At 36.4% G+C, this 24,860-nt stretch overlaps 1 protein-coding gene across 2 annotated transcripts in view; it reads left to right on the top strand.

Annotated features, from left to right (window-relative positions):
• INTS6 (integrator complex subunit 6) overlaps positions 1 to 24,860 on the top strand; it is a 42,286-nt gene that overhangs the window by 11,324 nt on the left and 6,102 nt on the right. The window contains exons 4-15 of one of the 2 annotated variants that reach the window (XM_072360308.1): positions 7,457 to 7,546; positions 13,111 to 13,294; positions 14,586 to 14,711; positions 15,142 to 15,296; positions 17,917 to 18,069; positions 18,210 to 18,342; positions 18,829 to 18,923; positions 19,338 to 19,448; positions 21,057 to 21,272; positions 21,381 to 21,507; positions 22,738 to 22,880; positions 23,269 to 23,503. In XM_072360308.1, coding sequence (XP_072216409.1) covers positions 7,457 to 7,546; positions 13,111 to 13,294; positions 14,586 to 14,711; positions 15,142 to 15,296; positions 17,917 to 18,069; positions 18,210 to 18,342; positions 18,829 to 18,923; positions 19,338 to 19,448; positions 21,057 to 21,272; positions 21,381 to 21,507; positions 22,738 to 22,880; positions 23,269 to 23,503 — 1,768 coding nt within the window. The remainder of the gene's footprint in view (positions 1 to 7,456; positions 7,547 to 13,110; positions 13,295 to 14,585; positions 14,712 to 15,141; positions 15,297 to 17,916; positions 18,070 to 18,209; positions 18,343 to 18,828; positions 18,924 to 19,337; positions 19,449 to 21,056; positions 21,273 to 21,380; positions 21,508 to 22,737; positions 22,881 to 23,268; positions 23,504 to 24,860) is intronic. The other variant, XM_072360316.1, reaches the window with a different exon arrangement.

Below are 24,860 nucleotides of genomic sequence, written 5' to 3'. Positions count from 1 at the left end.
TGCTAATTGTTTTGTTTAACCTGCAACTCCTTTTTTCTTTTTCCAGTCATCTGAAATACAGATAACTTGTACCATAGAATCAATATCCTGCATGTGTGAAGATCATTCAATTTACTGCTAATCTATAGGGCCTGTAAGAGATGAAGCAAAAGCTGTACAACTACCTTGTAATCCTTTGCAAGCATTCCAGATAAGGAACTGGTTATTGCATGCCTTGGACATTGGAAGAGAAACTCTTAGCTATTTGTAACGTAGTTAGCTAAAGAAGAGTTGTCTAGGAAATGAAAAATCCTTTTGCCTGCAATATCTTCCCTGTAGTTTATAGAGAAGGATGGCTGTATGTTGTTGAATTCAAGCTTTGAAATCACATCACGGAGGAGAGCTCTTCTCTGGTATCCATTCTTATTGCAAAATCGTTGGTATCAATATACTGACTTTCAGAGTGTGAATGAGTGCAGAAGAAAACGTGACTGCTTTAACATCATTTTCCTTTTCCTTGAGGGAAAAGAAGATGAGTTAATGGAAGCATGAATTCAGATTTTGATAAGTTCTAGGAAACTGTTTCCTAAAGTTGTTTTTAAGGTGTTCTCCAGAAGATAAAATAGTTCTATCTGTTATATTCACCCCACCCACTTTTATACTGAAGGTAATTGATTATTGTGACTGAGGCTTCCAAAGAATGGTTGGTAGAATAAGGGCAATAATCAGCAAAAAAAAAAAAAAAAAAAAAAAAAAAAAAAAAAACAAGGAAAGAAAAACCCAAAACAAAAATAAGAGAACTGGAATAATGGTGTCCTCTTTGGTGTTAGAAACCATGAACTAACAAATTAAAAGTTTAAGAGACTAGGATCCAAATAAGCAACTGCTTATCCCTGCTAATACATTCATTCAGCCTTTTCTTAGATATATACAGTCATAGAGGAAAAGAGTGTTGCTATGTATTTTGATAGAGTATTCAGACAGAACATGCCTCTGATTTATCTCCCTGTTCCCCTATCACCTCTTATAAGGACAGGTTTTAGTAACTTGTGCCCCCTCTGCTGGCTGACTTCCTAATTACAGAGTAAAAATACTAGATAACATAGTTAAGATGCTTACTCTGTAATAAGCTATTTTGGCCAAACATCAATTTATAGATAAATCACTGTATGGGAGTAGAAGTACAATAAAAACCAATCTAGTCCTAGTGTGTGCAAATCGGGAGTGGTGTTGGAAGTTGGTGTTTTGTTCTTAGTGTGCATTTGTCACGGGGTCAGTCAGAACTCCTTTGGCAAACCTTTTTCTTTCCTACATCCATCTGCCAGATGCGTTGGTTTTTTTAGCTACTGTATGTTTGCTACTATTAATTTTGTTCTGATTCACTTCAGAATGTGGATTATTTCTTTATTTATTTAGTGTGTGTGGGGGGGGGTGTTTTAAAGAGTCTCTCAAATGACCTTCAAGGATCTGATTATTTTACCTGTGTATTTCCTGTAACCTGTACTTAAGGGTGAGGTAGTATTCCCAGCTGCCTAGCTTCAAGGTGGGATAGAGCGTAAATCCTCCCATCTTGAATACTGTAGGGATTAGAAAGTTTTTGATGTTTTAATAGAAAATGTATGTTGATACTGCAGATGCTTATTTAGACTATAGAACTAGAGTTAATGGTAAGAATTTACCCTCTTCTTTGTGTCCCTTTCAGAAAAATACTGGGCCCTTTGTTTCTGGTGATAGTGCAAATCCTGGATTTCATAACTTCACAAGATTCCAATCTGTTATTGATTCATTGTCTGTCTTTGCCATTACTTGGATATCAATGGAGACTTCATAAGTCTTCAACCACTTATGTCTCTATTGACAAATTGGAATTGTTAATTTGCCTTTCCTGAAGCTTTTAAGGCTTCTGAAAGTGATCCTGAATTTCATGTGTGCTACAAATATGTTATTCTAGTAGTAACAAAGTTGTTGCTACTATTCTAGAGCTACATTGTCTACTCAGTGATCAGTGGTGCCAAGAGTATATGAAAATCTTACAGGTAGCAAAACTTAGCAGCTCTTTATGTATGAAACCTGGCTTGTCAGAGGTCTTAATCCTGTGTGTAATACCAGAAAAAGCTTCAGTTTAAAACAGTGTTGCTTGTTATCAAATAGTAGGAAAAGTTTACTTGTCTACTGAACTAGAGAGCCTGTTCTTGAGTACTGTAGTGTCTATGTGTGTAGTTGTAGTATGACCACATACATTTGGAAAAATCTTAAAGGCAAAGTAGTTAAAGGGCACAGTTCTGTTGCCACTTCTGAATTCACTTATATTTTAGCATGATGCCAGAGTGTTCAACTGTGTTTGGGACTTAAGAAATCATTGTGTGATGTATAAAATAGAATTGAATTTGTAGTCCTGCGTGACTATATTGACTGGTTCTGCAGAGATAATAGAAGGTAATGAATGCTGTTAAAATGCAAGAAGGAAGTTAAACAAGATGTGGCTGTTCTTGTATAGCTGTCGGTGCAAAACAGCTGTTAAATACCTGTCTGTTTCTTCTGCTTTGAGCAGTGAAAAGTCTCCAATAACCGCAGTGTTCATGTTCTAGACACTTTATAATGTTGCTAAAGCATAATTGATATTGCTAAGATAAAAAAAGGGAGGAAAAAACCATGATAGATGGTATCATTTTCTTTGCTGAAATCCAAGCTCAGCATTTTGGTATTTCAGTTTTTACCAGTGTGGGAGATGGTACGGATCTTCCAGTGTTATTGCTGATAATTCTACCATAATTCTGTCTTTTTGATTTCATTTGAAACAATTGTTTTTGCACCGTGATTGCTCACAGATGCTCATTGTCATTTATGAGAGTTTTGACCTTTTAAGATCTGGAAGAAAGAGGATTGAACTGAGAAGTGCACACTTGTATTTCCTGAGCAGATTACAGAGTTTCCTTTGCTGTCAGTTGGCGCTATTATTTTTGAAAAGAAAAAGGATTTACTGCAAAAACGTGTATTAGATGAGCAGTAGAACTTTCATTCTCCTGTTAAACTCTATTGATTACTAAAGTGAATGCGAACTTGCATTCAGGAACTTGATCATGATCTGAAAATTAGTGTAAGAAGAATTTTCCATGAGAACTCCCTTTCTAATGATTACTTGTGTTCTTTTAAAATTAGTCTTTTCAGCTTGTGTTTTTTCAGCTTCTAGCCTCTCGAATGTACATGCTTCTTTCTAAGACACGAATCTTGTACTTTTAATAGTCATTCCTCATTGGTATGTCATTTTTACTCTCTGACTTGGTATTTTTTTGTCATGTTTCTAGTTCAGCTATTTCTTACATTTTTCAACACTTCTGACATTGAAATTAATATTTAAATGTATGCATGATGGTAGTCTTAAGCAAATATTCTCTTGCTGCAAGTATAATAATGTAAAATACTGTATATTTGCTCAACTACAGGTCATGGTGGTTCCAGAATTGATTTAGCTGTGCAACGTGGAGTAGGAAAAAATCCATCTGCATATTATTAGTACTAAACGTGATTGCTAAACTTGTCCATAAAATTGAATCTTTGGTCCTGACGGTCTTAACCATAAAATTGGGCATGATAGTTTCATCCATTTCTCGCATGGACTAAGGTTCCTTTTAAAAATGACACACAAGCCAGGGTGAGCCATGTCTCTTCCTGTGACTTGTGAGAAGTGAGAGGTGAGAAGCTTCGTGGTGTTCACAACTGTTTTGTTATTTTGCATTATTTGAGCACAGAACCACTTTGTCTGGGGAAATAGCATCTGATGTAACTGGAGTTGCTTTGTGGTTTGGAACAAGCGGTCTTGAAGCGGTCAGTTGTTGAAAAGTATGCGTATTGCATAATAGAAGTTTGTTTTTTCAGGCTTTGGATTTCTTATCCAATTTTAGCCTAGCACACCTCCAGCACTGCCTGAATATTTGTACTCATTCTTAAGTTTCCTTCTAAAACGGTGTTTTTTGTCTCTTTGGTGTGTATCTTGAAAATACAGAGCATGCCTCCTGTAGCACTTTACAGTACTTGGTGGTGAAAAATCAGCTGCTAAAACCTCAGGTGCTGGTTCCTCAGTATGCTTTTCCACCACTGCTAGTAGCCCTCCCAATGAAGACTATATTCAGAGAAGTTTGCAGTTGGGTAACTAACTAGTTGAATTAAGGAGTACCAGATGAGCAAATTAGTCTGTATGATACATCTAGCTGGGGACCTTGTGGGAGCTAGTTGCTGCTGAATTTTCAGCTAGAAAAATGATAGCTAGAAAAATGCTTGTCTATAAACAAGACTACTTATTTTTTTATCTTACTAAAATAAGAGTTTAAAACACCTATTTAATGTAACCTGTGCAAACTGAGACTCAAATTATTGCAGTTCAAATGTAATATTGAGTTTATAGGCTGAAATGTTTATACCGTGTCAATGGTTATAATTTATCTGAAGGCAGAACACAGTAACAGAAATAGCAAATTCTGTTGTATGAATATTAGGTATTTTCAGGAGCATGGTATTTCTAAGATGTGGAAGTTCAGTCTTTTATTCTAATAGTGTATTTCAAATGGAAAGGCAGTCAAAAATGTGCAGTTTGAAGTTCTAAAATGTTAAAGAAAACTGTAGCAGATTGTAAATTAAAAAAAATAAAATAAAAATTGTAAATATCTTAAGAATTTCGTTTTGCCAAACTTAAAACATCTGAGTTTTGAAAGCTTATAAATAAGAGGTTGTTCTTAGGAATGCCTGACAATACTGGCTTTGTATGCCTTCATGCAGCTAAGTGAGGAGTATGGCTGGAGGAATTGGGGCCTTAAAGAACTAAGGGCATAGACTTTCTTGGTCAAAAGCAGTAGGCATTTTATCTATTTATTTCCCCTTGGTATATTCTAATTAAATGTATGTCCCTCTAGATGGAACGTAGATCTTCATTTCATGTTTCTCAATTGCATGTGGCTGTGAATGTAAGTGCAGCTAGGCAAACCCATCTCTTTAATTTACCGGTGGTCTGTGTAGTCTGGCTTGATTTCATAAATCTTTTCTTGTAAGGATAATATGCAACTCTTTCGATGAACTAAAGGTCATATGGGTAACTTCACAACTGAAGCCATTTCAAGTGAAAACTTACTACTTGCATAGATATGAGGTATTCTGCAACAGTTAATTGCTACTGTTTCCCCATGTAGCCTTCATGTAAGAAGAATTACTTAGTATTTGGGATTCTCAGGTTAGTTGTTACTCTGGCTATAAATGTATATTGCTCTTTTTTTCTGGTTGAAAAAAAAAAAAAAAAGAGTTGCTTTTGTAAATAAGTTACTATATTAGTTGCGTTCTAGACAGTATGGTGATCACTATCTTGTGAAATCTTGAAAGATTAAGGCTGAAGTCGATATACACATAATCTTCAGACTTTCTGGATAAGCTGTTATGTTTGTTTCTTCCTTAGAATTTCATGATTCTAAACTTAGGGCTTAAATTTTGAATGGGTAAGACTGGGAGACTGCAATTGGGGTACATAAAAGCACTTTAGATAATGAGGACTCTAGTTGGTAGATGTTGTTAAAGACTAAATTTTCCATGCTTGTTTGTTGTGGTTTTATGATTTTTGTTACTGGTATTCCACGTCATAACATCATGTAGTGCCAGAATATTGACCAAGAAGAGTATAACCCATAATGTTCTGAATCTAGAATCTTGTGTTTTTATTCACTTTTTACAATCTGTTGTTAGGATGAAAGTGTTTTTTAATACTCTATATTAATGGGAAGTATTCTTTTCCTCTAGTTGGAAACCCTTTCTCATATACTATTCCAGTTGCAGCATCATTAGCTTCCTGCTGGTGTTTTGTAGTTGTGGTGAAGTTCTAGGAGAAAGGTTTTCACTCAGAGGGTGGTGACGCACTGGAACAGGTTGCCCAAGGAGGCTGTGGATGCCCCATCCCTGGAGGCATTCAAGGCCAGGCTGGATGTGGCTCTGGGCAGCCTGGTCTGGTGGTTGGCGACCCTGCACATAGCAGGGGGGTTGAAACTGGATGATCATTGTGGTCCTTTTCAACTCAGGCCATTCTATGATTCTAGTTGGCAGAATACTACAACTGTTCTTCATAGTTAAATGAGGCTAAAAATTCTTCAACTACTTTCAATTAAAATGAATTGTATTTTAGGAATCCTTAATTTCATGTAGCTATTTAAATTAAGATTATGAACTTGCTTGCCTATCATAGAAGGAATTGATTTTTACTGTTTAATTTCTGGTTTTGCTTAGTTTTTGTATTTAATGATGGTGTGCTATTCTAAAAGAAAATCTTATAATCTTCACTAAACTTCAGAAAACAGAGCAAATAGCTTTTTCATTTTTCTGTTGGCCTGAAGTAAATTGTCCACAGTAAAGGTGGTGCTTAAAAATGAACACCCCTTAAGCAGTCAGTACAGAAATTATCGTTTATTTATATATATATATATATATATATATGTTGGGTTTTAAAAGGTCTTTTTATTGAAAGCTGTTAATTGTGTCCACTATTTGAGTTAATTATAATCCTTCATGAGAGAGTTTGTTTATGAATGGAACTAGGCTGTGAGTCTGGCATTATTTTATTGTTTTCTGAAGAAAAGTGCAGTGTTGGGCTTGGACATAGAGAATGGACATAGAGAATAGAGGACTCACTAAACAAAAGCTTGTGCTGGCCCTTAGGCTGTTCTGTCTTTAACCCTAGCTGGGACATAATGTACTAACTTAGCTTGGAGTTGATGCATCTGCGGATTATTTTAGGATCCTCTTATTCAGAAGGGCCTGAAGACTCCTAGCATACTGGAAGTAGGAAAAAGGAAGTACTAATAGCCAACGAAACTTATTCTTGTTACAAATAAATTAGTTGAATGTCTTGGTTAGATCACAAAATGTCTTAATTTGTATGTTTGTATCTTAAATAATTCGTTATAGAAGTTTTATTTTTTCCAAGATACTTTCTTGAGGAGTTTTCTTGCATGCATGATTGAGCTCCTTAGGTGAAAAAAATATATATGTAGCTAATACTATTCATCTCAGAATTTTCCTTAATATATAGAATGCTTGTCAACAGTAGAATTATGATCACAAGGTACTGTGAAAATGCTGTAGTTGGTCACGCAGTAATTAAATCAAGCATAAAATCAATTCTGTAGCAGGTAGAACAGGGCATATCTGTGATTTGAAGAGAAAGTTGCTCATCTAAATAGCTGCAGGGCTGTCTGAATACTGCTGTACGTTTTATTCTTCAAGTCCTCTGTTAAACATTTTTTGCTCTATTTTTGTATGTATTATCTGAGTAGAGATGTGTTGCCTACCTTTCCATGGCCATACTGCAAAAAGTCTGAGAAACCCATGGAACTCTACATGAGAATAAACATTTGCTGTTTTGTCAGTGGCTGCTTAATGATTGAATTGAAACTTTTGAATTTGTTGCATCATTTTAAATGAAGTTACTTTTTTTTTCTTTTCTTAGGGAAGAAATCCATTTTTTCTGGAGCCAGCAATAATTATAACAGTTACTGATGGAAGTAAATTAACTACAACAAGTGGAATACAGGAAGAGGTAAGATCTGACCTCTGTTTGCAGTGTACTAGACACAGTTGAATACTGCTTTTAGGAGAAACTTTTGATCCTGTTGTAAGGTGCATTCATTAACAGCTTAAACCTGTGTGGTTTTTCCTTTATCTTGGGGTAATTTTGTACAATAGTACTGTCAGAGTCTAAACAGCTCTTTTTTCTTATCATGTGTGACAGAAGCACATAGCGCAGCTTTGGTCTGTTTCATAGGCTGTTCATTATTTCTTTCAAGTGAGTTTATTTAAAGTATGTTAGTGGAAGAAATTGATTTCTTTGAGACATCTAAATGTTTAACTGGTTTAAATGTAGTACATATAGATCCAACTTAATGTAGTCATTTCCCAAAGAAAATTGTTGCTAGGCAGTATGTGAAATACATCGTTCATGCTAGGCTCTTAAAGTGATTATAATCTGAACAGTAATATCCTTATAATCAAAAATAAGAGTGGAAGAAATATATTTCAAGTTAAATTTGTTAGTGCAGTTTTAAAAGCACTAAAAGGCTTCAATATATTGGAGTTTGTATTTACAACAGATTGGAGTATCTGCTTGGATATCTGGCAAACTCAGACTCAGTAAGTGCTGAAACACTAGTCTGTTTTAGCTTAATGACTGCATGGAATTATTTCCTTAAAAAGATGTAAAAAAAAATCAAGAAGGATGGTTTTGTGTGACTGTCTTAGTATCTACTTCATGCAGTAGAAAAACAGAAATCTAAACTCATTTCCCTTTCTCTCTTGAAACTTAAGGGGAGTATTCGGCCTTCATGTGGTACACCACATTTGAGTATACAGAGTAATTTATCAGACATCATTGTTCATTGATTTCTTGAACTTCTACTCTGTTAATACTCTATTATATTGCATTTTGATAACACTTACAGAAGTTGCTTGTATGGAAAGTGGTATTTGAGCTTTTTTGTAACGTGTTTGACGTAGAAGGAAGACACTTGAGTGACTTGATAATTCTATATGGACTACTAACAAATAGACATAGCCAGTAACTGAAAAGGCATGCCTGGATCCAAGACATCAAGTAGGTTATCTTTATAAAACTTCTATTGTGTTTTTTAACTTCGTAAGTTATAAAGTAGAATAGCAACTTCATGTTAATTGTGATTTGGTGAGCAAGTGTTGCCTAAAGAGAAGACAAGCTTTCTACAGTATGTAGTAGCATTCTTAACAGCAGAATACTGTGTTTTAATTTTGGAAGATAAAACTGGTTGAATAGTCATGTAAATCCTTCCTTGAGGATGAACAACTTTAATATTGAATGAGAGAGCTGTAAAATCTGGTACTGACGTCCTGGAGTGAGGGTACATGAAGGTGATCAGTGGGTAAAGCAAATGCCCACTAGGTTGAAAATTGCATGTGTTCAGCCTTTACAAGAGAAGCCTAAATGTGGGGGCCTGTCTGACTGCTGCCTGTGTGATGCCAGTAGGAAAACTGAAGGTACCTTTCTCTTTCAGATGGCTATTTGCATTCTTACCAATGAAACTGGCTTTATTGGAATGTTGTCACTTGCCCTGCTATAAGCTGTCAGACTCTATTTCAGAGTTGTGGCTGAATTCTTCAGTTGTCCTTTCCCTGTGGAATTTAAAACTTTGTCTCAGACTAAAGATAAATAACATTAGCAGTACTAACACCAGTTATAAGGACTTAAGAGTCTCAGTCCTTCATACACTGATTTCTAATGAATCAGTGCTGAGGTACTGAAAAGTGCCTGCATCGGTTCTATGTTCAGTATGGCATGTTTAGCAGATTCTTCCCTTGATTCACTTTTACTCAGCTATAACTTAAGGAACTGAGGGATTCATACTGTTTGAATACCATCATTAATTATAAACCTGATGCTTTAAATTCTTGGAAGTGACTTTTACTTCTGTCACGGTCCCTCAGATTTGGTCCTTGCGTCTTCCTAATATTTCCTTTGGAAAGTGCTCAATTGCTTGAAAGGATTTGATATTCCTCTTTACATTACGGAATACTGTAATTTAATGGCTAGTCAATCCAATGTCATACTTCTCAAGTTTTGCAGCTTCCCCGTGTCTTCCTTCTACATATACTCCATTTTAGTATGAAGCATTAAAATCCTATTTACAAGCGTGAAACTGGGTTATTGACCCATTGATGTACTGATACATGATTATGCAGACAGCATCAGTCATGTTCTTTGTCCTATGTATGTTGCTGTTCTTATCTCTTCTGATCTTCTTGATATAGGAGACTCTTATGGGTGGAATTGGTAGTTTTGGACTCTTAATACCAAAACCACTGGCATTGTTACATCAAGTCTTTCCAGGATTTGTCTCAAATCCTGGCTGTAATAACTGTGACAAGTAGCAAGATCCTCCTTACTTTCAGTAGTAACCTTCCTCATTCAAGATGCTTCTCTTAGCAGTCGGTGGGTTTTCAGTGTTTGGTGCCAAGCCTCAGAGCTCTTGAGATGAGAATGCTGTGCAACTATCTGCTGAGTGTGCACTTGCTTGAAGTTAACATAGTTAGCATTACAATGGCAAAATCAATCGTGTCTTTGAGATGGTGTCTCTATGATCTGAAATTATTTCATATGGAAGAACATTTTGTGGTTTTCTGTTTGAATTGCAAATGATTGCACAGAAAATGATAGGAAAATAGTGCTGTCATCTCCTAAGGATCTGAAGTAGAGATTCTGGAGAACTCTTATCAACTGGGCTTGAATCTTGCTGTTCATCCTGCTGTCCTCTAGTGGTGAAATACTGCATATTCTTGGAATGCTATATGTTGCTTTTCATGGATACAAGAAAAAACTAAAGGAAAAAGTAGAGTTGTTATAAATAAGGCTTGAGATAAAAACAATTCTGTTTCACAGTACTAAGCTATGAGGTTATGAGGGCAACTTGTGTGTCATTCAACACAGACAACGTTGAAGACCAACTTCTTTTTCACTTGTTCATTCTATCTTTATTTCAATGACCAATATGAAAGATAAAACAAGAAAAGATGTGAAATGTGTGGGGAAAGAAAATGCAAGTTTGTAGGTTTCTAGGCCCATCTTATTTTCTTAGGTATGCAGTTGTTGTGCTGCTACAGTAAATACTTGAGGGGTTTGTTTGTTTTAAAACAACAAAACCTATGAACAGTGCTAAGTGTGAGAAGACAGAGTTGTTAACGTTTGTGGAGTATGAGGTCTGGTTTGAATCTACAACTTTTCCAGTAACGTGAATGTTAAATTAAACTGAAATTAGACTGTAGGGAAGAGAGTGAGGACATACGGTTTAGTACTGATGGCTTTGCATGTGGTCTTAGCTTTTTATAAACATTTCTGGTAGTAATTTGTGCATGTTGCAGTGGTCTGCTGCTGAGACCTGCTTGGTTTTTTGGGTCTGCTCACTAGAACCAGCTGAGCTGCATGAAGATCTTGTAGTTTGAGATGCACTGGGGCAGGGTCAGATGGGAACCTTGTAATGTGTGCTGCCTGGAGAGATAAAGTGCTGCTCTGAAGGGATGTTTTGCCAAGAAAATATGCTGTCTAGAACAGCTAAATCTTATTCATCCGTTGGCTGAGATGTGTGTTGGAAAGTTTGTCAGCTCTTAAGTAGTAGTCCCAATAGATGATATTATGGTACTTACAATTGAATCCTCTTACGGTTGGGATTGGAAGCTATTTATGAAGAACTATTCTTTTAGCTTTAGGTTCCCTTTGTTGAGCAGGTGTTGGGTTTTGTTTGCATAAAAAGGGGAAAGGCATGTATGAATCAATAATGAACCACATACATAGCTGAGTGCCCTATGAGCAACTTCCCATAAAATATTAGGGGGAAATAGTGCTCTTCTGTCATGCTGTCTGCTTGTAAGCAAAAACAGATACAGGAGAAATCATCAGGTGCTGTGAGAAGGCAATGTTCTGATTCCTGCTGGCATGTTAAGTGGCTTTGTCCCATTTGTACCTGGCTCTGAGGTTGCATGAACTAATTATTTTTCAAAGACGGAGGCGTGTATTTTTCCTAATATAAGATGCTTGCAAATAGGTAAGAAGAAATAGTTGATGTTTCAAATTTGGTAATTAAGTTCTATGCTTTCAGGTTAAACTTGAAAACAAGAACAAAAACAAGAAACACTTACCAACAACTTTTTGCAAGCTCCTTAACCAATCACTGTGAACTAGAATATATCTTTGGTGGACTTGTATCAAGTTTTGAAACTTGATGCTAAAATAGAGATGAGATGTAGGTTTGGAATGTTTTTGAATGCTGTGTTAAAATGAAAACACTTGAGTTTTATCCTAGCAGCTGTTCTTGAGTTTCTGCTTTGGGGTTTAACCTTTTCATGTGGTCAGGTAGTAGAACTGTTACTACTGCTTGAGCCAGTGTTTTGGGGACCTTTTCCTACCCTCATGGCTACAATACTGTAATAAAACAAAGGTTTTACCTGTACTGATGGTGGTAAGATCTACCAGGGATTAGTCTCATTTTTCTGAAACCTGTAATTACTTGCTATAAGCCTAGTTTATCTGTACAAGTTCTCTATAATTGAATATTGTTAAACTTTAGGACTTCTTGCTCCACTCATTTGTGCATAAAGTAATGGTATATGTGTTACAAATGCTTTTTAAAGCCTTGATTTCTTTTCTTGTTCCAGTTAATTAGTTATAAATGTGCAGGATTTTGAGATGTTCTGATGGTCTTTATGGCTGTTGCTTGTTAATAATTTTGCTGTGTCATTAGTGCACTGTATTTAAAGTTGGGAACTTTTGAGTTGCTACTGTTTCTTCTGGTACCTAAAGCAAAGTGAAATATCCCCACGTATTCTGTGTCTGTGGGTGATTTCTTTAATATTAGAAACTAAAAAACATTTAGTTTTTCCCAGAGAGAGGCAATATAATCGCATGGCAGACAGTTCTTTCTTGTATTAGATAGCTGTAGCTACTGTTATTTATTACGTATAGGTAAGAATACACTTTACATTTCAGTATTGATTTCAACCTGTTGTTTACTTAGAGCACAGAGAAGGTATGAGTATGATTGAGGGATATGCCCAACCTAGCTAAAATCAGACCTTTCTGATGCTATAGCATAACCACCACATTGATCTGCTTGAAGTTGAGTTATTTGGAGCAGACAGTCAAGGTAGCTGGATTGTTTTAAGCGGCAATACCCAAGTTATGTTTCTTCTTTAGTAGGCTTAAATTAAAAATACCTTTTTATTTTGGTGTGCCTTTTAACTTGAAGAATCCACCAGGAGGTTGAGCTGACAATAGGCTTATTCTGCAGAAAATTAATTGTTACAGATAAAATTCTAGAGAAGGTATTCAATCGATTCCTAAGTTCATATTCAGAAGATGGTGGTTCCCACTCAGTTTGTGGTTCTCAAGTTTGTGCCTCATGTTGTCCTTAAATTTCTTTGAAGTGCTGATTAAATTAAGTTTCACTGGTAAAGTAGCAAAAGAGAATCATAAATAACTGTGGAAAGATTATATGTGTGTTTATAAGTGGTTATGGATTTGCTTTCACTATGTAACTTGATTTATTTCTTCTAAGTAGCTACTCACAGATTTAAATTGCTTTTCAGCTCCACTTACCTCTCAATTCCCCGCTGCCTGGAAGTGAGTTGACCAAGGAACCCTTTCGATGGGATCAGAGGCTGTTTGCTTTAGTTCTTCGTTTGCCTGGTGTTTCATCACCAGAATCAGAGCAGATGGCAGGGGTACCAGTGGATGACTCTGCAATCACACCAATGTGTGAAGTCACAGGAGGTAGGTGCCCTGACTTCCTTTGACAAATCAATGATTTTTGAAAATGAATTGAATATGGATTTGTTAGTCAGGTATGTGGGGTGGACTAAGTATTCGTGAACTCTTACTGAAAACTCAGAACTTGATTATAATAAATCTAATGACCCTGCATTAATGCTTCAGGTGTAACTTGGAAGAATTCAAATCTGTTTCCTTTAGCAGTTTATTGGCAGAACTCTTTAATTTTTTCTAATCCATCTTAGTTTCACAATCAGAAATTGTAGCAGTTGAGTCCGTACTATAGTTAGAATAAATAACTAAAGTTATGGAAAGTTATGGTCTCTTCTCCCAGGCAACAAATGGGACCTGAGGAAATGGCCACAAGTTGTACCAGAGTAGGTTTAGATTAGACATAAGGAAAAACTTTCTCTCAGAGAGTGGTTAGGCACTGGAATGGCTGCCCAGGGAGGTGGTGGAGTTGCCATCCCTGGCAGTGTTCAAGAGGCATCTGGATAGGGAGCTAGCAGATATGGGTTAATGGCTTGTGGTAGCAATGGTAATGGGAGGACGGTTGGATGATCTTGTAGGTCCTTTCCAACCTTGTGATTCTGTAGTTCTATGAAATTTCTGTCATACTTTAATCAAAGCAAACCAAAAGTGCGGGAAATGTTTAAGATTTTTTTCAGAGAATACACAGTGCAGTGCAGGATTTCTGCAGTGCAAAGTGCAGAGTAATTCTGCAGAATGATTGCTTTTCTTGTTTTTGTAACTCTTACCTATTAGAAATTATATTCAGTCTCTTAGAAATTATATTCAAATTCAGGCATTAGCTTTTAATTCCTTTGTGAAACACTTTGATTACATCATATGCTAAAACATGATGATTATTATGATCCATTGCAGGAGATTAGGTAGGAAGAAAGCAGAAGGATTTTAAAGTCATTCCAAAACAAACTGAACTGATTCAACTACTTCCTGGCTAATGTAGGCTTGTGCTAAGTAGTACTTTGACTGAAATTTTTAGACAGTTGTGTTGATGTTTGTCACAAGGGGGAGCCCATTTTCCATGGATTCAACCAAGAATTTGAGTTCATGTCATTAAGGGGCTAGAATCCAGGCATTTCAGATAAGATGCATGTAGCGCTATCACTGCTTTATTAGGCCACCTTGGTGCTTAGAGTGTTTGGCAGATGCTTCAAATCAGTAATCTGTACCTATTTTGTTGAGTGTAACAAAACAACGCCTTTGAGTAATATAAGTTGAAATAAGAGCAGAACACTGAGCAACTTTAACACTGGCTATTCTGTTCTAGGTCGATCATACTGTGTATGCTCTCCAAGAATGCTGAATCAGTGTCTTGAATCATTGGTGCAAAAAGTGCAAAGTGGAGTGGTAATAAATTTTGAAAAAGCTGGACCAGATCCCTCACCAATTGATGGTACTCGATGTCTTTTATACTTTGATATCTGATGACAGTGATGGTATCAGTATAGTTCAGTGAAATTAACATCAGAATTGCAAAAACCAAAGGAAAACTCATGCAATTTAAAATAGTAGATATGACTCTGCTGTCCTAAACTTCTCATTCTAAATGAGATATGAAGGTTAACTGGGAATAATGGTAGGAGGAGAAAGGCAATCTAATGGTTATGAAGGGCTCCAGGTAGTTCTCTCAACTATGGTTCTGTAAACACTCAATGCTCACTTGTTTTTTCATTGTTTATGCTTTTTTGCATGAGTGTTTGTTGAAAATATTAGCTGAAGGAGTATAGTCCCTGGGAACATAGTTCTTGAGCTCTTCACAGAAGCTAATAAATCTTTTTGAGTTTTAATGCTATTTTGTTTTATAAAGCATTTTTCCTTTGTAGATGGACAGATGGATATAAATAGGCCCTTTGGACCCCAGCCTTGGCACAGCTGTCACAAACTTATTTATGTCAGACCAAACCCTAAAACTGGGGTTCCTATAGGTCATTGGCCTGTTCCTGAATCTTTTTGGCCAGATCAGAATTCTCCAACATTGGTAAGTACTGAAGTTAGATTAAAAAAAAAAAGGGGGGAGTATTCCTGAATTTCCTGTCTAATTACTTTTAAGTCTTGAGATGTGCTTTATTTGAGCTATTGTAGAAGATCTATGAACTAAGGAACATCACGTGAAAATCCACATTGCTGTTATTAGATAATTTGCTCATGAAAAAATAACATGGTATTCACTTTGAAGCATTAAGAAAGTGACTGTAGCAGATAAGTCAACCTAGTCTGTGCACTCTTAAAGTACCAAGCCAGAAATAAGATGGCACTTGGTCTGATAATGGACTACTAAATATTATTACCTAACAGATGATGTTAATAGAAAGATGTCTGATCTTACCAGTTTTGTATCCTTGAGATAGTTCTGTTTGCACTGTAGCTGGTGAATACAATTTCATCTACTGTTCAGTGTAACTGCGCTTTTAGCTTATCCCAAGTAGAGAAACTTGTCTTTCTTAAAGGTTCTATCTACAAAATTAGTTTTCCTTGTTCTTGTTTTCATAAATAATATATGCCAGCGCCTTTTGTATGGTATGAAAACTAATCTTTAGTATAAAATATTTATTTCTACTTATCTTTGAAAATCATTAAAGTGAAACTCGTGTAATTGTATAATTCTTCCCTATCTTTCATGATGATTTTTGTTGATTTTTGATCCCAAAGTAGCTTGACTAGTTCATTGAGCTTCTCATGAAAATTATGTTTGAAAAATTTAGTCTTGAATACAGGTTGTTGCAGAGTGATGCAAGTATGAAATCTTAGTGCAGTTTGTAGATGTGGTATTGCTGGGATCTGTCTCATTCCATGAACAATAAAGCAAGCTAACATAATAGATCTTGTAGCTGTTTAAAAAGCAAAAAGCCACTGCACTGGATATTGAACAAACTGCTCTATGGGAAGGCTGCCCTGTGTACTCCTGTAATCACTATCAGTGGTGTATCCGCTTCCTTTTACTGTGAAAAATTTTGACAGTTTCTCTGCTACTGCGGATCTTGATTGATATTGCTAAAATAGATCTTGCTAAGTGAAGCTAAGTGGCAAGAAAATGTGAGAAAATACTTTGCTCACTTGTAGCATGTATACCTCTCTCATAACCACGCAAAACTGCACATGCAGCTAAATTCCTGTAGGCATCGATTGTAATTCCCAATTGAACCTTCCCTATGCAATGAGAGGGAGCTACATTTGCTTATAGTGTTTCAAAATTTGTATTTCCTGACTTTTATGACTATGTAGTGCCAGAACTTAACATCCTATTTACTTAAGAATTTGTAGTTACATTTTTTTTTTTTGCCCCTGATCCACTGTGGAGTTATCTGATGTAGTCCTACCTCAAAACTGTTTCATGTAATGTAGATGGTACAATCAAGGCATTCTTAAATGTATGTGAAATTCTGCTTATGATTCTGTTGGTACATCAACGTGTAAATGGCTGCTCTCACTGCTCTGAGGTAAAAAATAGTTTTGCTGTCCAGTCAAAACTTATTGGACTACTCAAGTCTTAGCATTCAACTTCTTTTGCAGCCTTTTTATTCTTAGTATAACTGCTTCATGGCTTGGTCAGAAACTCCGCCACAACTATTTATTGGAGGCATCTTCTTTCAAGAGAATTGCAGTTCCTTCAATTGAGTGGGCCTCCTGTTTTGTGTGCACTTGGACAGTACACCTTCCTCAGAGTGGAGATACTCAAGGCAAGACCAGCTCTGTGGACAGATAACATTTGGCTGGCTCATCCTAAAAGGAAGAGACTAAAGTTTATAAACATGTAGGAAAAATAACTTTCAAGGTGAGGTGGTAGGAAGGTCCAAGAAACCCTGTATTTCCATAGCTCATCTTACGTATTTATTAGTTGACTTCTTGTAAAGGGACTAAATGGAAGGAGACTTCCCAGGTGAGATCTTCCTCAGATTCTAGTAGCCTTGGAGGAGGTTAAGGGTAAGTATAAAAGCTTTAGTTCCTCTCCTGAAGGTCCTTCAAAGTAAGGCATATGGTTCCAACTTTTGTCACATAAAAATTTGCCACCTCCTTGTTCAGCAAAAGAAATTTCAAATGTTATCAACTCATATCTGATACTTGAGATTGAAAGGCATTTTCCTTGTAATTAATAAAAAGATGACAGTTAAATTGCCCAAACTGAAAGTTTTCACATTTGCAGTTGAAATATGAGTTGCTGTAGACTTTTCTTATGAATCACTGTAATTCTGTATGAGATGTTTAAATATAAAATTTGCCCAGAAGGAGATGTGCTGTTAAACAGAGCAAGTGAACAAATATGAAAGTACAAAGTTTAGTTCTGCAGGGTCAAAGTGGGCATGCTCCAAAGTAGCACTGAAGTCCACACAGGGCTTTGCTTCCATTGGTCTTGTTTTTGTGTATATGTAAGGAATTTTACTGTTGTAGACTTAGTAGGTAAAATGAGCAATATTTAGAAAATCAATTTCCATCAGATTTCACAATAGCGCCAGTGTCAAAATGTGTGCTTAGGAAAGTATGAATTCTGTATTCAGTAGGCTCCTTAAATGTTTGTTTTCAAAGAATCTATTATTTTAGTTATCATAGTACAAAGAAGTTACTGTATGCAGACTCATTAACAGCGGAATGCTTATGTTTAGCCACCCCGCACTTCTCATCCTGTGGTGAAATTCTCCTGCACTGACTGTGAGCCGATGGTCATTGACAAACTGCCTTTTGACAAATACGAGTTAGAGCCTTCACCACTGACCCAGTTTATCCTGGAAAGAAAATCCCCTCAGACCTGCTGGCAGGTAAGTAGAATACATACTTAATTGAAGGCTCTCTAAAGCTATTTGTCATTTAATTTATTCTAGAATCAAATTAGGATGTGAAACTTTAAATTCACAAAATACATAAAAATGTGCTTAACTTTTAATGTGTTTTATTGCAGGTGTATGTGAGCAATAGTGCAAAATACAGTGAACTTGGTCATCCTTTTGGTTACTTGAAAGCTAGTACAGCCCTGAATTGTGTGAATTTATTTGTGATGCCTTATAATTATCCAGTTCTTCTTCCACTGCTAGGTAAATACCAGTCCATGAAATCTTTTAAGTAGTAAGCAACTGAAAAATTGATTTGATCTGAAGAGTTTTATCCAACTAGTGACAGTATTAGTCACGCCTACAGAAAGCTAGAATGTTAAGGCATTATATCAATGATAATCTTTATTTCTCTTGTAAACAATTGTGTGATGTTCATGACTTGACTTGTGCCCAAAGTGCAAGAATAATTTATGTAATCATTATTCTTTAGGATATGCAGTAATCTCGCTTATTTTGGTAGCCATTATTCTCAATTTGTCATCTCATTTATCAAATTGATAATTGGTCAGGTTCCATCTTTTGGCTGCAACTTTAATCTTTTGTGTGTATTTAATTTAGTTGTATATATGTTAAAATAATATATTTAAGCATTAAAGATTTAGTATTTTCTTAGCATTTCTCCTATTAGGAAAAAATAAAAATCATAGGCATGTCTTTTATTGTGTCTCTGTTTTTCATAACCATCAGATGACTTGTTTAAAGTACACAAGGCAAAGCCAACGTTAAAATGGCTACAGTCATTTGAAAGCTATTTGAAGACAATGCCTCCTTACTATCTTGGGGTAAGATGACTTGATTTTCAAGTTTCTATTTTATTAAGCAGCTGTAGTTACCTTTCCAGTGTGGGTGCTTCTTATTTTTTCTATTCTATTTCAAGTAGAATATGTATTTTTAAGAGAATAACTGAACTTTTATATACAGTAATACTCTTTCCACCGTAGTCCTGTGAGAAGGCTTGAAATTTGAATATAGCAACAAAATTCAACAACTGTAACTAATTGATGATTTCTGTTAGAGACTGATTCAGTGTGAGCCGAATAACACTTATAAATAACAACAAAAAAAACCTGCCCTGAAAAATCTGACATTTGTCTTTAAGGACTTCAGATCCTCTTTGAAGTGGGTACAGTTACTTAAAGTATGTATATAACCCTTGTAAAGTTAAACGTGACTGTGCAATATATTCCGTGTTTCAGCCTTTGAAGAAAGCTGTGAGAATGATGGGAGCACCAAACCTTATAGCTGACAATGTGGAATATGGACTTAGTTACAGTGTCATTTCATATCTCAAAAAGTTGAGTCAGCAGGTAATGTTGAAGCACAAGAGCAGTAAAAACTTGTAATATCAGGATAATATCTTAAAATACTCAAGTTCAAGGGTTTTCAAGGAAAAAGAGCAGGAAGATCAAGTTAGTGCCTTTCTATAAGCAATTAATAAAGAAGTATTTTGGTACTGTGAAGTGAAAGAAAACATGTAAGCATAAACTTTAGAGTGGACTGTATAGATAGATATGGAGGTACCTATTAAGATCTCTTGTATTTAAGGAACATTTTTACATGTACAGTTAGTAGCATATTTTTGTCCAAAAGAAAACATGTTATCTTAAGTCAAAGCTGTTGCAGCCTTTTTGTTTTTCAGAAAACAGGGATTTGTACTTAGATGTACCTGAATCAGAAAGTGACTTTTGAAATGGAAAGTGTTCAGTAAATAAAAACTGAACAGACGTATTTGAGATTCTGAATTAAGCATACAGACTAAAGTTGCAAGTGACCTTCTGTAAAGTGATGAAGTTGGTCATGCTGTTCAGAATAGTGCATGTATCTTTGTCTAGTCCCCTGCACCAGTTAAGGCATTTCTGCCCTGCTGCTTTCACTTTTATTTTGTTGAGCTGTGCATGTTTAGCTTTCCTGCTCAAGATAATGAGAGAACACAGTAGGCTTGAAACTTTAACAGTAGTGCAAGTACTTCTCACATAGCTAACAAGTTCTTATAGAACTTCTATTTAAAAAAAAAAAAAAGAAAGGATATGAGCCGTTATTTGACAAGGGAGCAAATTTGAATTCTAGAGTATATCCTAGCAAATCATGGTCACGTTGCTCAGTGTTCTACTAAATGAACTAATCTCTCAATGTAGGCCCTGTAGATGCCTAAGATGCAACGACATACGCTGCAAATTGGTACATAAAGCTTCTCTCTCTTCTGAAAGACTCTAGCAGCATAGACACAGTGTTCTTAAGTACAAATTCAGATTCTGATTAATCTGTAAATTTAGGGTATAAAACTGCAAAGCAAATATTGGCAAATTGTCTTGGCAAATTACTTCTAGCTCTTTGTTCAACTGTATTCTGCCCAAAAGTTGGCATTTATGAACATGTTTAATTTTGGTACAAATCTAACAATGCTGGGGGTGAGGTCTGTCTGATCAAATAGGATTGGGTATTTTCATGTGTTTCCTATTTTTTATTTAATGTTGTGACTGTCTGTTGAGCTTTTAGGAAGCTGATACCGTTGTATGACTGATCACAACTATAGTTGTGGGAGAATCAGTCTTGAAAGCTTGCATTTAGCTCTTGCAGCAGAAAACAGTTTGAGGACAGATAGACTTGAAGAGGATTGCCAGTCAAATTATGACTTATGAAAATAAAAGCATTGCATGCATATTGGTGCTTAGTAATGGGCAGCAGAGGGAGAAATATGCAGAAGACCTAGGCACAAAATGTTCACTATATTTGAAATTGTAGTAGACATTAAGTGGTTATGTACTAAGCACTCCTTAAGCACTCATCCTGGTTATGGTCGTCATAGTGTATTAGCACATTGTTGAATCTTCTAGGTAGGAATTTAAAATGAATAAGTGACTAATTCTTTTAAGAGCATATTGTCAATTTTATTTATTTATTTATTTTAAATTAAGGCCAAAATAGAGTCCGATAGAGTCATTGGCTCTGTAGGCAAAAAGGTAGCGCAAGAGACTGGAATTAAGGTCAGAAGCAGATCACACAACCTGTCTATGGCACATAGGAACGATTTTCAACATCTGCTACAGGGGATTACTGGGGAAATTCCTCATAGACCTCTAGACTTCAATATGAAGGAGTATGCTGGGTTCCAAATAGCTTTGCTGAATAAGGTAAGCACCACTGTGTGTAATGTTGTTATTTTCAATATACTACCATTGAAATGCTAGATATTGTTTCATACGTTGTGTTAATTGAAACTTTAATTACTGAAACCATAGGATTTGAAACCTCAAACTTTTAGAAATGCTTATGATATACCTAGAAGAAATCTTTTGGATCAATTAACACGAATGAGATCTAATTTACTGAAGAGTACTCGGAAGTTCCTCAAAGGACAAGATGAAGGTTGGTTGAGCTTTTTCTATTTATTTATTTATTTTTGCCTTTACATGATATCACTTTCATTAAATTTTCAAGACTCCACAAATATTTATTCATAAAAGTTTAGCATCCATCTGCCATTAAACTTGACTTTGTTCCTTAGCTAATTGGAAGAAAACCAGTTGGGGACAGAAAGGATATAGATTCGCCTCTCTGTCCTTTAGTCTGAGGAGATTTGGACTTTTATTTACAGATTCTTTTTTCACTTAGTTTTTTCACCAGCTTTCATGATGTATCTAAGAAAACTTCAGGGGTTTTTTGAACATTAAGATCTTTTTCCATGTAAGAAGTGTTTTGTGAATAGTGGAAAGATGAGCTTACTCACTAGGTGCTGGCAGTGCGATTCTTCTACCCTGTAGGTCAACAGCAGTTGTATGATTGTTTCATTTTCCCTTTAAGTTGTGTCTTCTGACACTATGTTAGGGCATCTAACAAAAAGAGGTGATGAAAAAAGTGGAGAAAATGGATAATGCAAGTAAAAGTGTACTTTGCATTGTCATTTGGTCACAGATGTTAAACTGACTGAAATAGTGACAGAAAATCATTTGAAATACAAAGAAGTTGCTGTTTGACAAAGGGGTTAAAACACATCAAAACTTACAATTGTTTTCCCTACTGTTTTTGGTAGTGTATATTCTGCTTGCGAAAAGGCTTAGCAAGTTTAAATATTAAGTTTTCAGGTCCTGTAGATTTGAAGACTTTGATTCCAGTGGCAAAAAAATTACTGTTGCTTCAAGAACCTGCCAGTCTCAACAATTACATTTGATGTACCCAAAATTGGGTAGATGTCTATCAAAGCTATATGCAGCACGGCATTACTACTTTGCATTACTGTAGGTTTTGTTTGTAGTAATGTTTTAGATAAAATTTATTGCAAGTCTTGTTTTTTTTCCCCACCCATCTACCTGTTGAAAAGCTATGGGACACACTGGAAAACTAAGTCCATGCATGACAGCTATGTATTGCTTTTTCCATGTCATGTTGGAATACACGACAGTTTCCTTTAATCAAGTTTTCTGCACTCAAAACATGATGTTATAAATACCAATTAGGTGAGAATAATGGTGAGTTTTGCATATCTACTCTGTTAATGCATTTGATAAAAGACTGAAAATTTGAGATGTTAAGTGGAGATATATTATACTGCTCATCTTATGGGAATTTAGTCTATTAATAACCATCCTTTTACAACAGATCAAGTTCACAGTGTACCTATAGCACAAATGGGAAACTACCAGGAATATCTAAAACAAATACCTTCTCCACTCCGAGAGCTTGATCCTGATCAACCTCGAAGGCTCCATACATTTGGCAATCCATTCAAGTTGGACAAAAAGGTGACTTTTCTATATAGCTTTTTTAAAAACATGCTGTTATCTGCTGCTGGTTTGACTATTCAAAGAGTAACCTATAGGAGAAGTAATTCCAAGTATTTGGGAAGGCATTGCCTACAAGAAAGTTCCTCAGATGTTTTTCATTAGTGTTATCAAGGGCAGTCTTTATTAGAAACCAGTATTATGCCTTCAAAGTGCTGTGTAAGTGAAACGTTTGTCACTGTAGTATAGCTAATACCTAAGCATGTTTCCTTTGCCATTTGAGAAGCCTGTACATAGAGGCATGTTGTACATTATTGCCTTATAAACATCACCGTATCAGAGTGTTCACAATATTTTATATTACGTGTATCTGGATTGAAGTTTTAAGTGTTCTACCCATTAAATACAGGGAATGATGATAGATGAAGCGGATGAGTTTGTATCAGGACCTCAAAATAAACATAAAAGACCTGGAGAACCAAGTATGCAAGGGATTCCAAAAAGGCGCCGGTGTATGTCTCCCCTGCTCAGAGGTCGACCACAGACTCCTCCAGTTGTGAATAACCACATTGGAGGAAAAGGACCACCATCACCAATCACACAAGCACAGCTTGACCTTGTTAAACCTATTCCAATTCACAAAAGTAAGTGAATTTTTCAAATGTAGATAATTTGGTTTTTATTTATGGAAAAAGCGTGTTTTTATAGAAATATTATTGGCTGATTTCCCAAATAGGGCAATTTTTTGAAATGAAATATGTAAGTGTGCAATGGGGGCTTATCACAGAGAGTTAACATAGCCCTTCAGACAGCAGTCTCTCATGTGAACTTTCCAGTATAAACAATGTATTTCCTGTATTAAATGAGGAGACTGTAAACAGAAGGGCGTTCTTGTTTTTCCTGGAAATTTACAAGCTCCAGAAGTTATCGCAACTTGAGGTTATTTTGAATTTCACTGTAGTGCAGTGGATTTATTTTCCTTAGTATTGAGCTGAGGTACTGTGTAATAGTCTTGTTCTCACTGTTCAGTGAGCAACAGTTGCTCAATAAGTTTTGACAGTTCACTTGAATAAGGAAAGATAAGTATGTAATAAAAGTACATTTTACAGGTTAGTTCTTTGCTGTTGATAATGCATGTATCAGTTTCCCTGGAAAGGTGGTGGAACAGCTTGTGCTGGATGCCATCTCCAGACAACTGGGAGAAAAGGAGGTTATCAGGAGTAGTCAACATGGGTTCACTAAGGGGAGGGAGGTCATGCTCAACCAACTTCGTAGCCTTCTATGATGTTGTCACTGGCTGGGTGGATTGGGGGAGAGCAGTGGATGTAGTCTACCTTGATTTCAGCAAGGCATTTGATACTGTCTCCCACGGAATCCTTATAACAAAGCTGAGGAAGTGTGAGATAGGTGAGTGGACAGTGAGGTGGGTTGAGAACTGGCTGACTGGCAGAGCACAGAGGGTCATCATTGGCGGTGCAGAGTCTAGTTGAAGACCTGTAACCAGGGGTCAGTGCTGGGTCTGGTCTTGTTCAGCATCTTCATCAACGACCTTGATGAGGGGATAGTGGCCACCCTCAGCAAGTTTGCTGATGACACGAAGTTGGGAAGATTGGCTGACATGTCTGAAGACTGTGCTGCCATTCAGCGAGATCTGGACAGGCTGGAGAGCTGGGCAGTAAGAAACCAGATGATGTTTAACAAAAGCAAGTGTAGAGTCCTGCACCTGGGTAGAAATAATTGCATGCACCAGTACAGGCTGGGGGAAGACCTGCTGGAGAGGAGCTCTGCTGAGAGGGACCTGGGCGTCCTGGTGGATGACAGGGTTGGCCATGAGCCAGCAGTATACCCTTGTAGCCAAAAAGGCCAATGGCATTCTGGGGTGCATTAAAAAGAGCATGGCCAGCAGGTCAAGGGAGGTGATCCTCTCCTTCTAATCTGCCCTGGTAAGGCCTCATCTGGAGTACTGTGTCCAGTTCTGGGCTCCCCAGTACAAAAAAGACA

This window comes from Excalfactoria chinensis, chromosome 1 (genome assembly GCF_039878825.1).
Source record: "Excalfactoria chinensis isolate bCotChi1 chromosome 1, bCotChi1.hap2, whole genome shotgun sequence".
NCBI classification, from domain to species: Eukaryota; Metazoa; Chordata; class Aves; order Galliformes; family Phasianidae; genus Excalfactoria; species Excalfactoria chinensis.
This window is presented reverse-complemented; position numbering and strand designations above follow the sequence as displayed.